The 17,798-nt window shown below is 36.2% G+C and overlaps 1 protein-coding gene across 3 annotated transcripts in view; it reads left to right on the top strand.

Annotated features, from left to right (window-relative positions):
- arhgef4 (Rho guanine nucleotide exchange factor (GEF) 4) overlaps positions 1–6,918 on the top strand; it is a 44,930-nt gene extending 38,012 nt beyond the window's left edge. For 2 of the 3 annotated variants that reach the window (XM_007909108.2, XM_042339274.1), the window contains 2 exons: positions 1,193–1,430; positions 3,530–3,591. In XM_007909108.2, the coding sequence (XP_007907299.1) occupies positions 1,193–1,419 (227 nt within the window). In that variant the 3' untranslated portion in view covers positions 1,420–1,430; positions 3,530–3,591. Of the gene's footprint in view, positions 1–1,192; positions 1,431–3,529 lie in introns of all 3 variants that reach the window. The other variant, XM_007909166.2, reaches the window with a different exon arrangement.
- The last annotated feature ends 10,880 nt before the right edge of the window (positions 6,919–17,798 follow it).

Genomic DNA, 17,798 nt, shown 5'->3' with positions numbered 1-17,798 from the left:
CAGCATCTATGGAGAAAGGAAAGTGAGTCAATGTTTTGGGTCCACGACCCTTTGTCAGAACTGGGGTATGTTGCGAAGGAGAGGCTTTTAAGAGCTAACAGAGAGGGGGGAGACAGGGCAAGGAAGACAAAGGAGAAAATGGGGTAGAGGACAGGGTTGATGGGTTAAAGAGGTGTCAATGATGCAAACTAAAGGGAGGGTGGGCATTGCAACAAAGCAGGGGAATAGATGTATTAGTACTGCAGAACAAAGTGGGGGGAAAGATTGCAACAAAATAGGAAGACCAGAGAGAGAAAAGGTGTGTCTGGGACCAAGATGATGGTCCCAGACATAGAAGAGTGGGAAGAGAAGCTGATATGGTCTGAAATTGTTGAAATCAATATTGAGGCCAGAGGGCTATATTCAACTATATTCTACATTTTACAGTAGCCAAAAAGGAACCCTTTAAGCCAATAAACCCAGTCAGCTCAACAAAAGTTCAACAGATCTCTAGAAATTTGACGTTATTACAATTTAGTCTTAATTTCCAGCTATTTAAAACAATAAAGCTTATTTGCTGATTAAACAAAGAAATAGCAGATTTTTGTTATAAAACTTTCTTCAAATGTGTGTTAAACATAGACTAAGCAACTTAGTTGCAATGCAAACTAAGAAGAAACTGACAATATAATAATAAATTATAATTGCAACATTTGACGCAGAACTTTATGTCAAAGCCTCAAAGCACTTCAGTTTTTTTGTAAATTACAGACAATATATATGTAGGCGAACTTCCATCTGGCTCTATACAGCTGGCAGTTGTCGTAATATCAACTAAAATGCTCTAAAAATGACATTCTGACCACAAGTTTACAGTGTAGAAAATGATTGGACTCAGTTGTCGATGCTGAAACATGTAGTAATTGTTCTAGGACCTAAGGTAAGTACATTATAAATCATGTAGCCTCCCCTAAACAAACTGGGCAACAAACCATGTAATGGTAGAATAGTTTTTAAACAGTAAGTACTGTCATTTTTAACAGAGGCAGTTATTACATAATTGGATATTGCTTTGTCATTCTTTCATCTTTCTGAATTCTTGCATCTTTTGAAAAAAAAGTGTTGCTGCATGTGACTGTAATTTTGTGTGTTCTGTCTGTTTTCCTTGCCTTTCTTCTGCTTACTCTTTCTATCCCTATGTTTCTTGAACAAGATCTCCAGCAACTGCTGAATGTGAGCTCCTCTCTGTCCCAGTCCACCACATCTCTGCACCAGCCTCCTTCCCAGCACCCAAAGCCCCCTTCGGCTACCACACTCCTTGAAACCTCTCGGATGTCCCGTGCTCGACTTCTGCTGCAGAAAGGGGGGGATATGACACCCAGCATTTTGCGTAGGGCTATGTCCTGGATGTCCACTCACAGCCGTGACCTGTTTCAGTAATGTCAGTTAAGGTGATTTGCCTCTTGCGCTTTGACTTTAACCAACATAATGAATACAGGTTTGTACTTGCCTGTGAAGCGACTAGTTCTTTACAGTGAAACACAGTCTCTGGTCAAAATCATTAACAGTTGTTTGTCATAACCAGGCAGCATTTAGTTCAGAGAATCAACAGAGGCCAAAAATATTCTACCTTGTCAAACCCTCAGGACTACAAGTCAAAACCATGAAAATTAAGGTCTAGAATATAAATAATCAGGCTCCTTTTCTCGCTCATTCTTTACTATTGAAAGGAAATTTTGAGGGAGCTTCTCTATCTTTGTATTTTCTTTGGGGTTAGGGTGAACTTTCTTTTGTCTTCTGTTCGATATTATAAAAGACATCGAGTGCACTCTTTTACATCTTTGAATGGGATGGAAGTTTATTTTATTTTAACCTCTATTATGTTGGCACATAATTCTCTTTCATTTTTGATTAAATTCCTCAAACGAAATAGTAAATTTCTGATGATGCTTAACATATGGCTTATTTCTCCATCTGAACCCACCTCAATGATTCTTCCACAAGAGTTCATGCAATATTTCTGCCCTTTGTCCCATCATAGAAATTAAATTGATGAATGTCCTTACTGGGTATCTGCTGCAGGTAAAGCTAGGAGAAACCAATGGAAAATTATCATCCTATTCGGAAGAAACTTGTCCCTCTTGTAATGGTTACTACAGGATTAAGTTTAAGATGCAAAAAAAAACTCAACAAATTTCTTCCATGAAAATAGCCACAGTATATTCACATGTATACCGATACTTTACCCCCAAAATTATGTTAAAACGACTATTTTTGAAACTTTTTTGTTTTATAAAAATAGTCATTAATTTCTGCCCAACATTGCTAAAGGTGCAGTTTTGAAATAAGGGTTATGTTAAATATTTAATGTAGATCCACACTTCTAGCAAAATTATTTCTGGGTTGAGAATATAGACTTCTGAAACAGACATATTGCTAAGCAAAAAATAACAAGACTTCATAAATGAATAATCCTTATTTGACTGCATTTATGGCATTTAGCTTCTTTAAACCTTGCATTACAAAAAAAAGGTAACTGTCAAAATTCATGCTTTTGATTTAAAGCTAAAATTTACAAAATGGTACATGTTTCTAATGCTAGAATTGTAATAATCAGTCTGTGCTGTGCAAAAAATTACATGAAATAATTTTCCTATGCTTGGATGCAGGTCATTTTTCCAATAATGATTTTATTAGAAATTTTATTATTAGAAATATAGTTTTCAGATAACAGGTTTTCCTGATGAGTCTTCCAACATTCCAAATATGTTTAGCTAAATATAAAATAGTACCACTCACAGTGATTTCTTAAAGGATTTTAAATTATTTTCATACTGCAGCTTTCCAGACAATGTACCCATTATCTTAAGCAATTTAGTCCAATAACTTATACTGTGGCTAAAGCTGGTGATTTACTCATGTCTGATGTTGCCTAGGTGTCATCCTCTGCAAATAAATGATGCAAACTGGTAAGGTATCAATTGCAATATAGCAATTGAGTCAGTGTTTGAGAAAAGGGGAACCTGCACTTATGGGAAGAACTAACATTTATTTATTTAATTGTTAGTGTTGTGCTAGTTCAAAATCAACTTCGAATTTAAATGCAGATATCTCAACATTGGAAACTGGCATCCTACCACCACAGCTACCAAACAAATTGCTCAAAATTTGTGTGACATGATACTTTTCATTTTCAGAATCACTGCAATTGCTATGGTGATAATAGCCATTGAATTCTGAACAGAGAAATATTAAATTGTTTTGCAATCAGTTTCATCAGTCTCTATGATCTATGAATAACAGTTATGATGACAAAAATATTAGTGACACTGGTCACAAATTCTTTCCAGACTCACAATATTTATGGGAACAAAATGAAAAATATAACAACAACAACAACAAGATTCCATTTATAGAGCGCCTTTCACGTCAGGAGGACGTCCCAATGTATATAAGTAAGAGGACGTAACACAATGTATATAAGTAAAAGTACAATGCAGGAATATTTTACCATGTAAAATCTAATTGCTTATTTTCTTCTCCATCTCAGCTGTCACTAGGCCCTACTATGACTTTCTGATGCTACGACAGAAACACCCAATGCTGCCCTCGAGTGTCCCACAGCAGCAGGTGTATGTGCTGGCTGAGCCTAAGCGCAAGCCATCCAACTTCTGGCATAACATCGGAAGATTGACACCATTCAAGAAATAAAGGAGTGGCTCTGTGCATGTGCCTGAGGCATTTCCAAAGGAGGACTATTGATTGGTTACAGGTGGATTGCTCAATGCACATACTGATGCAGGCCATACTCCTACATGACAACAATTTTAATCTTCGAACCGACAGGAGATGGCGTCTGCTATGACTTGTTCATGGTCGTGTGTTAGACTCATCTGGTCAGAGCACTTCCCTGTTTAGTGTATGCCTATCATCAACAGTGCCAGAAATTATGACAGAGTTGCCTAAGCATTTTCACATTGTTGGCCATGATACAAGCCAGGCATTGTCTCTGGATCCAGAAACAGAACCCCATAAACAAGCCTTTCTCCTTTTGTTTCCCGTGGAAGGAACCAAAACTTGTAAGGAGGGTATTGTATCCCATCTCTTCACAGAGAGAATAGGTTTCTGTTGAAATAGTCAACTGTAAGTATTTGTAAATTCTAGCACCAGGAAACAGGAAAACTTTACTTTCAATTAACAAATTTCTGTTATTTCAGTTTAACGTTCCTCTGTGCTTTCATTAGAATCAAATCCTGTGTGTTAACTAATGTGCCTATGTGCAAGCTTTATTTAAAGTTTGTCATTGAAAATCATTTTTGCCAATCCTTTTCTAAGAGCCACGTTCATTGCATTAGACTGAATCATTTTGGAGTTCAAAATCTCAAATGTAACTTCTTGCTTTTATGGTATAATATGAATTTGTGCCAGTGACACAAAAACAAAACAAGCTGCAATTGTAATGAATTATGGATCATTACAAAAAAAAGTTTCTCTATTCTCTGGTGCATGGACTTCAATCAGTGTTGACAGAAAATATGAAGATCTCTTCATATCATGTGTCTCATAGCTAGGGATCACTAAAAAAAAATTGCTGTTAATCTCAACCTTATTCATAGAATCACAGAATAGAATTATTCTTGGACATAAATCCACAGCCCACCATGTCTCACAATTGGCACTGAAATGAATGAGTGCGAGATCATCACTTCCCCTTGCGCACAAATATACTCAGTATTATCTGCCACAAGATAAAATCAGTTTATGAAAGGCAAGTGCCACAATAAACTGTTAAGTGTACTAATAGGTTTATAAATATTATGTAAATATTAACAAAATGATTATTTATGTACATTGAATTTATATACTTGGATGTGCTACTCGGTTTCTCTCCCTTCTTTCCAGTACTGATGCCTTATTGAGCAATGCCCCCCGATTGAAGCTTATTCTGTTTGCAGGCATTTTATTTCGAAGTAGCTGTTGTTTTTTAAATTTTCTTCCGAAAGCATCACCATTTTTTAGAAAATGATTTTTTTTCCCCCAAACGTGTGATTCGTGTTGTCAGGCATTGTATTAGATGTTACAGTTCCAATTTTACTGCTTTCTCCTGATCACTATCCAGCAACATCTGTTGGAAAGTATACAAGCTTGAATATTGGTTGAGGAAATCATCTGGCTTACATGCATTTCTCCTCCAATAATCATCATCAAGGCTCACTCAAAAATAATAACTACTTTGGAGTCAATTGCTTCAGACAAGAAGGGGAAGAAGAAAAATTGCCAATTTTTAAAAATCAAGTTTAATTACTAAAATGTACAACATGGCATGTGCATGCTGTACCACAATACACAATATTAAACTTTACTTTGTACTCTTCTGCATTATTCAAAAGATTCTGAAATGTTTTTAGCAGATTGCTAAAAATCACTTTTGAAGAACAGTAATTAATGCAGATTTTTGTTAATGCAGCAAGTGGGAAAGCAGCTTACAGCACAAAATGAGATCACAAAACTGTTTTCCATAATCAGCACATCATGGCTCAGTAAAACTGTTAGTGCAACAAAGATAGTGGCAAATTGAAGACACTATTGTATATGTATCCCTTGAGCAAGGATAGACTCTGATCAAAGGTTGAAAAGTTAATAATAATCATTTCTAGCATTTGCTGCTGTGTTGTAAGTGCTACAGTGTGTCTTCATGGAACAGGAATATATGACACTGGATTTGTGCATGTTGTGTGGCTATTCCTACTTAGTGCAAAATGACAATCAAAGTGATGGCAATAGTAAAATGCGGCAGAGGCAAAAGTAAAATCAGTTTGACATTTTCGTATGATGGCATTCCCATTTGGCCTTTGAAACAGAAGGTCACTGGGAGTTCCATCACCAACATTGACATGGTATGTTGACTTTATATATGTACTAAAGATGTAGAATACTGCCACGCTTTTTGGGTATTTTTTTCTGGTAACCAGGTGTTAACGCAAATCACATTTTCAAACATCTGCATGTAGTGTTTAAGATGTAGTTATCAAGAAAAGTCAAGTTTTATCCTGTTCCCCTGTGATTTCATGGCTCTGAGATCCTGACTGACTGAATCCTGTAGTCAAATAGCAGAGTTCAGGCAACTAAAATTGATTCAGTAAATCCAAATTCAAGTGAGGAGTGTTTTAACTTATTTAGATTCAATCCAAAAATTGGATCAGTTTAAGTTCAATTGATTGGAAACCAACTTGCATGGTTGGATCAATTTAATATTTAGGTCAAATTCATCCTTCAGAATTTATGCATTGCACAGAACACAGGGCCAAACCTATGACATTTCAGATGATATGTGATGTTTGACAACAAAATACCCTTTTTTAAAAAAAAGGATCATGGCAATAATCGAAAAACATTGTGTTTTTTTTCTTTTGCTAATAAAAGTCTATTTGTTTTGCTAATCAATAAAAGTTTTGGAGTGCCAAGCTTCTTAAAGGTCCCATCATTGTGATAGGAGTTGATGATGGCCTGTGGACACAATAAGACATATTGTGTTTGTACATTCTTTTCAGTGTGCAAACCTCTTGAATAACGATGTGAGCACATTACTTGAGCAGTGTTTCTAAGACCTCCCTGGTCTTGTATCTATGATATGTTTAAATCTTCTACAGTACTAAGTCTGAGTGAAAGGTCCATTCTCTGTGGAAAAGAATTGTAATTTTCTGTATATATTTCTCTAAACTTGCCAACCAGTTTTGTAGCTCTTATGTTGCTGGAGTTAAGTTTCTTGACTCTATTTTATATTTCTCTTGCGTGCTAGGCACTTGTGATATGTGAGTGGAATTTGTTAAAAAAGTACATCTGCAGTATTTGTATAAATTATCTCTTTGTATGTGGATGATTGTTTACATATGCACTTAAAGCACGATATGGGGAATAAAACAAATTTCTTTGTGTCAATAGTGTTTCTTATTGATTTACACTTGGATTGTTACATTACAATCCTCTTTAGTAAATAATTGTTGTTACAAACTTGTCTTGAAAACTTAAAAAAACAGCCTTCATTACACATAAAGAGTTTATGCTGCTTTGTTACCAGTTTACTGACCACTCTTTCACCATCTAACATCTGAAATGTTCCATTGGTTAAAGTTAATGATGTTGTTTGGAGCTTTATTGATATATTTCTTTATACAGCACAAACATTTCAAATCGGCTTTTCCCCACATTAGCCAATTTAATTTCACTCTCCAGTTCACTGTGCACATCCATTAATAATCCTTTTTCGAGCACCTATCGAACTCCTTTTCAGAAGAATTCATGCAAGAAATGCAGAATTGTTACTGTTAACGATAGTTATGCAAATCTACTGAAATGCAATACTTTTTTCAGGCATCAATGAAATTGGATTAATTTTATAAAGATGACCAAGCAGCAGAAAATCAACTTCCTTTACAAATCTCCATTATAGCATCACCCTCACCACATAGCATCAAGAGAGTTGGAGAAAAAAAAACTCCAGCAAGTATTGTTGCAATGCATCGCCTTTGGCGATTTCATCCACCAGTGGCATATCCCATTATGACTGCACATGGTCAAGGGCATGTAATGTTCCCTGGAATAAGGGTCACTCCAGTTTACACTTTGAATGCATGCTATCTTCCCTCTCTGGAAATTAATACAAGAGATATGTTCAGGTACAGACACCTTTTTGTATTGACCCAGCAGCCTTTTCTTTGAACCTGTAACTGCTCATCAGCCGTGCCTTGAGTATACTCGAACAAATTACAGCAATCATGTAGTAAATTTGATTTAAGCGGACAGAACTTTAGCTACATCTAGTGGTGGCTGTTTTATTGGTTCCTAAAATAAATCTATGGTAGCTTTTTTTTAATATATCAGGCTAACAACAGTCTGTAAAAACAGAAATGATACCCAACACCTCAACTACATGCTCTTAATCCATGAATGACAGAATATATTCTAATTTTAAGAGCTCAACATATAAAATATTTTCAAATGAGATATTTTATTTGCAAGCAGTGAGACATCTTTACTGAATTACATTGTTTAAAAGCCTAATGGTTAAAAATGAGAACGTTTTTATTGAACTTGTAGAAATATAGACTTAATATCATTCTGATACAATGAGAAGTCTTTGCAAGACCTTACATTGGATTCAACATGCACTGAAAAAAGACTGAATTTAGAGAAGATATCGCAATTGGTACCTTAAAGACTATAAAACTGTTAAGAATTAACCAACACTCTTCTATTAACGTGAACCCCCAACTAAGCTATTCTCCTTGATTTTAAAGTCAGCAATAAACTCAAATAAATTATGGTTTCATCCTTATCTGCTAAATTTGTAAATAGCACATTACAGTAGACAGGAAACTCCACTGATGATTGACTGGGCAAGAATACCCAGAAAGAGCTGGGCCATGTTTAGAGCTTTATTAATATATTTCTTCATACAGCACATAAACATTTCAAATCTGCTTTTCTCCATATCAGGTTAATGTCCAGGTGTATGTAGCTAAGATGGGAGGGAGGCAAACATTATCCTCAGAGCGCTGAGATAGGGAAGTAACTTGAAGGAACTATCTGTGCACTTAAAAGGTACATACTGGTGATTGAGGAGAACCAAAGGAATCCTGCCAAGACTTTTTTAAATGAAAGTTAAAGGTTAATTTGTTTTCCCCACTCACTCCTGTGCCTGGTGCTGCAGAGACACAAACTATTAAGGTTTTTAAATGAACTCCATTACTGAGGGCAAATCTGCCTGGCTCTGATAGTCGGGTAGCCTTACCTACCATTTACCAAGGGATTTGTATGTACCTTCTTCCTGTTAACAACTCCCAGTCCTCCTGGGGCAGAGTTGCTATCTGTCTCTCCAAGTCTCCATATGGCCACAGCTGACTGATTTCCACCCGGGGTGAAGAGGCACATCTGATCCCATTTACCAGTTTGTACCAGTCAACCTGATCAGCACAATTCTTCACAGCCTGTGGGAAGTTCAGTTGGCCTGGTTTATTATCTATTTATTGCGAGTTCATTTAATCTGTTTGAACCTAATATGTTAAGTTATTTAATAGAAACTGTCGGAAGGTAGACAAATTCTGTATAACTGTTCAGGAACCTGGTGGATCCCCACCTTAGCATGAGATAATGGGGTGATAAAGCTGGTTGAACTTGTTCGAGTTCCTTTCATGAAAGACAATGAATCCTATTTTCCAAATAAACTAGCAGGGGGTAAAATAAAACTATAGACAAGTATCTTTTTGGATGACTTTTGGAGGTCACGCATTCAGCCATCGCCCCCTGAAACTCTGTCCCTCAATCCCTCTGCCTCTCTCCAGTCCCGCCTGAAAACCTTTATTGACTGTGCTTACGATCACCTCCCTCATTACCCCCACCCCCCTCCCCCAGCTGAGAGTTCAGGCTCCGCCACCGTTAAATGCTCTGAGATGCTACCCTGCATGGAGGATGCTATATAAGTTCAAGTTGTTGTTATATCCTTAGAGAAGTGACCTGCACAATAAACCTTTGTATGAGGTATGACGACACATCTGGTGGACATCTGTAACCTGCTGAGACAATGGCTTATCACCATAGCCCTCAATTTCAATCAATGCTGATATTAAACAAAATGAATCCAAGATTGGATTACTCATCTTAACATCTTGATCGCCTTGTGTATACAATTTGAGAACCTAATGTGGGAGATTGGAAGCTTTGGATGTACGTACGTCTACATCGATCATTTATAAGAATGAATAATGCATTCAACTATATGAGGGGAAAGGTAAATTCATTGGTAAGTGTAAATATTGAACTTTAGATCACTGACAAAAACTCTTCACCAAGAATTGTTCTCAATTTGTATTTTTTTGCTCTCTGTTTCTGCTAATAATTAGTCAAAATGAAATAAATATGCCCATAAAACACAGATATATTTTAGAAACTAACAAGACAAATCTAACTAACAAGAATGGTATAAAGTGATTATTTGACTAATAGTACTGAAGCCAATGTACAAAAAATGTCAATAATAATAATAATCCTTCTCTTTGATATAGCGTCTTATAACGTTTTTGAGAAGTCTCAAAGTGCTTCACAGAATATACTGTAAAGTGAATTGACTGTATATTTTGTGGGGGAAGAAGCAAAGAGATGTATGTACAAGATGAATTTTTTAGGTGCAAAAGTAATTCTTGCTTCTGTTCTTGAAGGTAATAGATTATGATGAACCATACATATCCTTTGTAAACTAACCGAGAACCCAGTGGAACCAGTTCATGATCCCCAACCTGAACAACAAACCAAGGTCCTGGTTGAATAGTTTGGTTTCACAATCCCTCTATAGGTGAAGCAAACCTCTAGATTAGAGCCAATAATGTCTGTAATTTCAATAATCAATGCAAAAGAATATCTCACACACACAAAAGCAATTATTGAGGTAAGATTCATATAGTAAATGAGAAAATGATTTCTGAACATCAACTACACTTCATCATTTTATATTTTGTATCCCACATGAGGGGAGGATAAATCCAAACCCCAAACTATAACAATTTTGAAATCTTACTCCAACAAATGAGAATGAAATGACATCCTGGATAATTAAACAGTGATTACCTTAGCTGGGGCTTAGCAAATGGTTCCCAGGCTCAAAAGAGGACCTTTCAATTGCATCGGATCTAGACTGAATCTAGCATAGAAGGACTTAGTTATGAAAAGTTTGATTCTTTAGTTCTGGCATTACTCATAGAAAGGAAACTGTAACTATTGAAGGCAGGGAATTTGGGCCTGAGATAATATATGGAGAAGAAACAGAAAAGAAAAAGAATAGACAGGTCATCATGTCGGTGACGGGAGAATATTTAATGAATCAATCAAGAAAAAAAAACACAAATGCCCAAATTCTCAGTACTCGTGCACTCTCAAAGTGGTAATGTATTAGGTGTGACAGTCCCTCTCACAATACTGAAAATAATGTGTAAGTGTTATAGTTCTCTTGGAACATATCAATGTCATTGATGCAAAAAGGTGCAAGAAGGCAACAAGAGAAAGATGTATCTGATCTCATTGACAAATATAAATGTACAGATTTTATTGATGTCAGACATTAAAGTAGCTTTCCTGTCTCTTCAAGTTGGGCTATTGTCAGGAGCCAAATGATAACTTATCAGAAACCACAGAAAATTGGAATATAGAAAATCAAAGTCCTGATTCATTTGTAAACCAGGTAAAGAAATCTCATTTCAGTGAAAGTAAGATAATTTTCCTAACCATTAATTAATAACCTTATTTTCTATATATATTTATATAAATGCGAGTTTCATGAGCTCAGCCCCAATTGACAGAAATTCATGAATCTGGTTTTAAGTAATACCCAATGTAAGAAATGGAAACATCACACTGATCAGCATGATGACGAGATAAAATATTCCTTCATAGCGATGGTTATTGTAAACCTAAGTACTACTAATTGCATGCTTACATTTACTATTATTAGCACTGAAATTGGCCTCTTTCAGAATTGCAATCTCTACTTTCCATTATTTTCCGTTAGTTTATTAGAGGTCATCCTCCTAGTCATCATACTGAAAGGTCAGAGTTACATGTCATGAGTTAAATTCCTCCTGCAAGTTCTCTATATCAATTACACAAACAACAGGAGACAAATTGCATTTCTTGAACTTGCATAGAATGCAATTATAGATGAAATGATTGTACAGTTTATAGATGAAATGATTGTATAGTTTTCAGTCTACTCTTAAAACAGACTTTCTTTCTGTAACTAAAGCTAGGGTATTATGAAGACCCATATGAATTTTGGACAGAATCTGATGATAATGAATACTGCCAGCCTCCTGATCCTTACACTTATGAGGTAAAGAAAAGCAACCTTAACTAAAGTAACAGATTGTATAAAAAAATCCATTACATTAGAACTAGCTGCCAGGATGCTGTTTCATGTTGAACAGCGTGTCAGTCTAGCTTCGTTAAAAGCACTCTCGCCTCTGAATCAGAAGGTTTCATGGTTCAAGCCCTATGATGGGACTTTGAACTCACAGTCAAACTTTTAATTCCAATGCCATTAAAAAGAATTAATGCGAGTCTAAGTGCAGCATAACAGTAGCTGGGCAATACACTGTATGTTCATGATTTCATTATAATAATCCTTACATTTGATGTAGCGTCTTATCACATCTTCGAAACGTCTCAAAGCACTTCACAGAAGTGAAGTGACTGTATGCTTTGTGTACGAAATACTGCACCAAATTTTGTACAGCAGTGTCCCACAAACAGTTGTGGATTGAGTTACCACATTTTTTATTTGTTTATTTTTTCTTTTTTTTTTGGAGGGATTATAAGTCCCGGAAAAGCTATCCACCAATCGACTAACAGCCAGGTTGTCACTTACTGCTTGGTAAACATTTTGCCCTGCCCAGGAATTCATCCCAGGTCCTTTTGCTTGCGAGGCGAGTGGTCTAATCACTAATCAACAGAACTCATTATAAAAATATATCTAGATGTGAGCATTGTGTATATTTCAGACATTAAAATAGCCTTTCTTTCTCTTCTGGAAGGGGGGATATATTGGAGAGCAATGTGCAATGTCATCAGACCAATGTCAGAACAACAATGGTGGATCAATTCCAGCCCAGGTAAAGAAAACAGATATAGGGGATACAATACATAGTTTGGGACATGACATGTACATGCAACTGTCAGGAAGGTAAAAGACAAACTGGATGGTCTTCTTTCGCCTAGCAAATTCTTATGTTCTTAGGTTATCAAAAGTTGTAGATGGAAGCGCTAGATGACATGTTTAAGAGATGGCTGGTTTGGAAAATACAGACATCAATGATATTTTATCCTTGCCTATTTATGTACAATAAAGTATGTATCTTACTGCGATGAAATACTGTAAATAAATCTGTGTTTATACTGTACTTTTCAAACTTATTCACCATTAAACATCTAGTATAAATTAAGATTACGTATCACTTTCCTGAAGCCAGTTGGATTTGGGCTCACTGCAAAGACAATTTTTAGAAGATGCAAGAGACATTTGATTAAAGTTGCATTTTCTGATCTCATTTTGAACTCAAATAGGGATGGAAGAATTATATTCATGTGAGGCATTAAAAATGTCTTTCTTTCTGTTCCTGAAGATGGAGCATTATGAAGACTGGTATGATTTCTCAACAGATTCATATGGGTTTCAAGATCAGAATGTTCAAAATTATCCATTGAAGGTAAATAAAAGAAATCTTAACCCAAAAGACAGATTATATCAATACATACATACCTGTCAGATAAGAAGCAATTGGAAAGTCATAACCAATGATGGGGATCACGATTGTATTTTCAACAGGATATTTCATGATTACCACTCTTTCTTATAGTATATTTTGAAGAGCAGACATAATATAGATACCTCACAAGAAAGTGGCATGAGTTCAGGCCAAATTTGGTACCAATTCATGAATCCAAGTCCAAAGAAATGCCCAGTTTTGCAAATGTAAATGTCATTTCAAGTCAGCAAGCAATGATGTCTGAAGTTGGGGAAAAAGGGGAAGAGATTTAAAAAAAAACTTGGGGTATTTCAAAGAATGATGTTTATTGAATGTGAGCTGTGTTTGGTCTCATTGTGAACTCAAACATGGATTATATTAATATAATATATATTCATTTCTGACAATAAAAGTGCCTTTCTTTCTGATCCTGAAGGTGGAGCATTACGGAGGTCTCCAAGGCACTGCCCCTGGTGAACGACGATATATAAAGGTAAGTTGTTGTTTTACTTGAAATAGGAGATTTTATAAAAGTATATGGCAAGTCATCTTAAAACTGTAATTCACCTATTGGGTCCCAAAAAGTTTAGATTGGTGTCAAGCCACTGTTATGCAAAAAAAATGAACAGCCAAAAGAAGATGTTAGATACTTGTTGTATGATGTGAATGACTTGGACAAGAAAACAGCAACCACTGGTATCACAATCTGAAAGGAGATCTTGAACTAAAAGCCTAATCTTGGGTTGTAAAACAACAGGTTGACAGTATTATTGCACCTCGGGTGACAGAATGACCTCCACAATAGCCTTTGTGTGAGGCATTATGACATGTCCTGTGTCAGTAGTTTCACTGTTACAATCCTCAATTTCAATCAAAGTTGGTATCATACAGATTGGAACCAAGGCTAAATTATTCTCCCGAGTAAATCAGTTAATCGGTTCACAATTGGTAACATAATGGCAGCGATTGCAAATGGTTCAGAATATGTCTGGTGACTAGTACAGCGAATGGCTAACACAATTGTGTCAGCCAAGAACAGGGTTAATGTATGGGTAAGTACTATCAATGATAGACCCAACTAACAGCACGATGAATGTTTTTTTTGTAAGATTTAGTGCTGACATTGCTTAAAAACACTGTGAAGCCAGCAGAAAGCATCAGTGGTTTTAGGGAAGCAGAGGAGGCTTTTTGTTTTAAATTGGATCCATCCATTTGGTCAACTAATATTAATAATAATATTGGAGCAAAAGTTCCGCTACTGAATTTAGCAAAGCGATTCCTCCAAATCTCAACACCTTAAAAAAANTCTTTCTAAGTTTGTTCCAGAGTAGATTTAAAAAATAAAATGTGGATGGGAAAATATTTTGATCATAGTATTAAATCACGGACTTAAGGAAAGGAGGTTGCGCCTGAAGACCTTCCTCTTCGACCATGTCTATGGTCACCTCCCCTCTTCCCCAGCTCAACATCTTGTTCCGCCACTGTCAAGTGCTTTGGGACGCTACCCTGCACAACAGGTGCTGTTGTTGTTGTTCTTGTTATTTCAGGCTCTGAAAAATGTTTTGCTTCTGTCATTGTAGCTCGGCTATAAACACAGTGAAACAGAACAACCCTATGTAAAACAATCAGAATCAATCGACCAGGTAAAGAAATTCAGTCTTAACAAATGAAAATAGTTGAGATAAGAGCCAGATCGCACAACGTAACACAAAATAAGTTGGCTGACTGAGATCCAAGTCTTTGTTACAATGAACAAACATGGCCTAAAACTAACAATACATTTAAAATGCAACAGATTATGTCAAAGAACTTTCACTGCGAATCTAACACTGGGTGGAAAGATAATATTTATATCCAGTACTAAGTCAGCCTTTGCTTCTTAAAGGAACCAATTTATGAATCTGTGGATGTTCGGTTTCAAGGAAAAAAACCTGCCCCTCCTGGAAAAGCAAAAAAGAAATTTTTTAAGAGCTTATTCAAAAAAATGAAGGAGGTAAGGACCAGATGTCAAGTCACAAAATATAAGTTACACATTTATTATTATTTTGTCTGTCAATTGACTGCTAAATATTTTTTAAAAATTTAGATAAAACATGCAGAAATTGTTTACTGATAAAGCAGTTACTCGTTTTGCCCAATTGCCAAAACAATCCGAAATCTGACTATAGAAGGTGACAAAGAATAGACGGGGTGGTGGGGGGGGGTGAGATATAGAGAAAGAGGAAACTATAACACAGAGAGGGGGAAAGAAAATATGCAAAGAAAGGGAGAAAGTGCCCAGAAAGAGACCCGAAAAAGAATATTAAAGAGGGAAAAGGTACTCAAGAGATGGAGTAAAGTATACGAAAGGGAGAAAGCACAATTTTCAATTTGCTGTAATGAAGAGATTTTACAGTACAATGCTGATATCATCACCAGTTTAAAGCTATGGCTATTGTATTCATCTTAACATTTACATTTTAACAAATCATTAAATAGCCTTCAACGTTTCTACGTATAAACTTGCAATCAAGTCACATCTTGATGCAATGCCAGAAAAATTCAATAAACTTTGTGTGCAGAATTATGATATTTTGGGTGATGGCTTGTTCCTATAACCTTCAATTTTGTCAGCACTAATATTTTTCATTCTAAACCAGAAGTTTGTTCAACTCATTCTTTGTTCAAACCGTTTTTTGGTGTCATTGTCTGAAACCAAATTAATATTTAAAGAAGCAAAATCAAAAAGAACTGTTCGACTCAAAGAGACTTTCCTTATTTCACTGTCAGTGCAATTCCAAATGCATGGATTGTATTTACTTCTGCTATTAAGCTACCATTTGGTCTCTCCTTGAAGGAGCCAATTTATCAGGAAATGATTGAACCTTTCGACGATGGTAACTTGCCACAGGCACCACAAGCTTCATCATTCATAGAGCATACTGATCAAGCAGACATTCTCAAGGGACTCAAGAATATTTTTGAGGTAAGATGTATGATTTTTTGCTAGGACAAAAAAAACACATGATAAAGAATGACAGAATTGTTTTTATGGACCCATTAGACAATGTATACGTATATATGGAAATAAAAAAGAATGGAATGAAAGAAAGTTAAGAAGCACATTAAGTCTGCTCTTTCAACCCAGCCATTATAATTTTCTCAAATAGATACTTCCTGAACCCCTAAGATAATTAAACTAATATTCCCAATGTCTTCTTCCCATTGCTCTATTATTTGTTTTGTTGGGATTCTTTTCCACGTATCCACTATTCCTCGAGTTAAACAATTCTCCAAATCTTTGGGCTTAATTAGTTTTATGTTTCCTCATGTTATTATTGCAGCGTTCAAACCTGACAGAGGTCCATTCAGAAAAATCGATAAATTTGCAAATAATAGAGCCTTGAAATCCCATTTTAGTTTTCAGAAACACGGCAATATTTTTCAGTTTTTCAAAGATACATTCCTCGTGGCTCTCACAAACCTCACCAGCTGCATAGTCCAGCCAAAGGGCTTTCCCTCACCTCATGGTCAATGAGCATTCAGATGGTAGGACTGAATTTATTTAAAATACTAATTTTTCGTTTGCATGTTTTTTGTGCAGGAACCGATTTATGAGTCTATCTATGAACCTTTATCAACCTATGGCAACTATCGGCGTTCAATAATGAACCCTTACCCAGAGGTAAGATTCATATGCCAGAACACTGACCCAACAGTCATCCATTGATCCCAAAAATGTACAAGGGAGGACATAACCAGCAATCAGCATCTCTTGCATCTGCTGGTGCGAAATAATCTTTTTTCATGTACCTCTATTAGCATTCCGGAGCTCAGGTTCAATGAAAAACTTTGAAAAAGTAGCTGCCAGTGGGAAGTTCCGTTTCCTCTTTCTTGCCAAACATTTTCCCCCTCAACAATCCAAAACCAATTCAGATCCTAAAGATGTTTAAAGAAAACTATGACTGAAATGCTTTCCCTGAATTCTCAGTCAATAACAACGACGACTTCAACTTGCATTTATACAGCGTCCCTCAAGCAGGGTCGGGTTCCAGAGCGCTTGACAGTAGCGGAGCACAACGCCAAGCCATAGGGGGATGGGGGGAGGTGACTGTAGGCATAGTCGAAGGGGAAGGAAGGGTCAAGGCGGAGGGATACAGGCGATCCAAAATAATCCTTATTTGTACATTTATTTGGGCTATTAGCTCATCATTTGTTTCTATTCTTGTAGGAACCAATTTATCATCAACCACCAGAACCAATTTATGAGTCGGTACCAGGTCAGCTAATTTACGAGCCTTTTTCAGAACACAACAACTACCAACTGTCAGCACAAAAGCGCCCAATGTCCGAAAAACACGAGGTAAGATATATTTGGCAAGTCACAACAACAAATGCCACACGCCAATATTAAATAATGTTTTGTGGTGGATTCAAAGTTAGTATTCAGTTTCTGAGTTCCAAGGAAGCTTGGAGGGGAAAAAAGACTAATTCATTTGATTCATCAAACCTTTCCTGACTTCTACTGTTGCATCTTCTAATCTTTGAAAA

This window comes from Callorhinchus milii, unplaced genomic scaffold, assembly GCF_018977255.1.
Source record: "Callorhinchus milii isolate IMCB2004 unplaced genomic scaffold, IMCB_Cmil_1.0 Scaffold11, whole genome shotgun sequence".
NCBI classification, from domain to species: domain Eukaryota; kingdom Metazoa; phylum Chordata; class Chondrichthyes; order Chimaeriformes; family Callorhinchidae; genus Callorhinchus; species Callorhinchus milii.
Note: the sequence above shows the minus strand (reverse complement) of the source record. Positions and strands in the feature narration are given on the sequence as shown.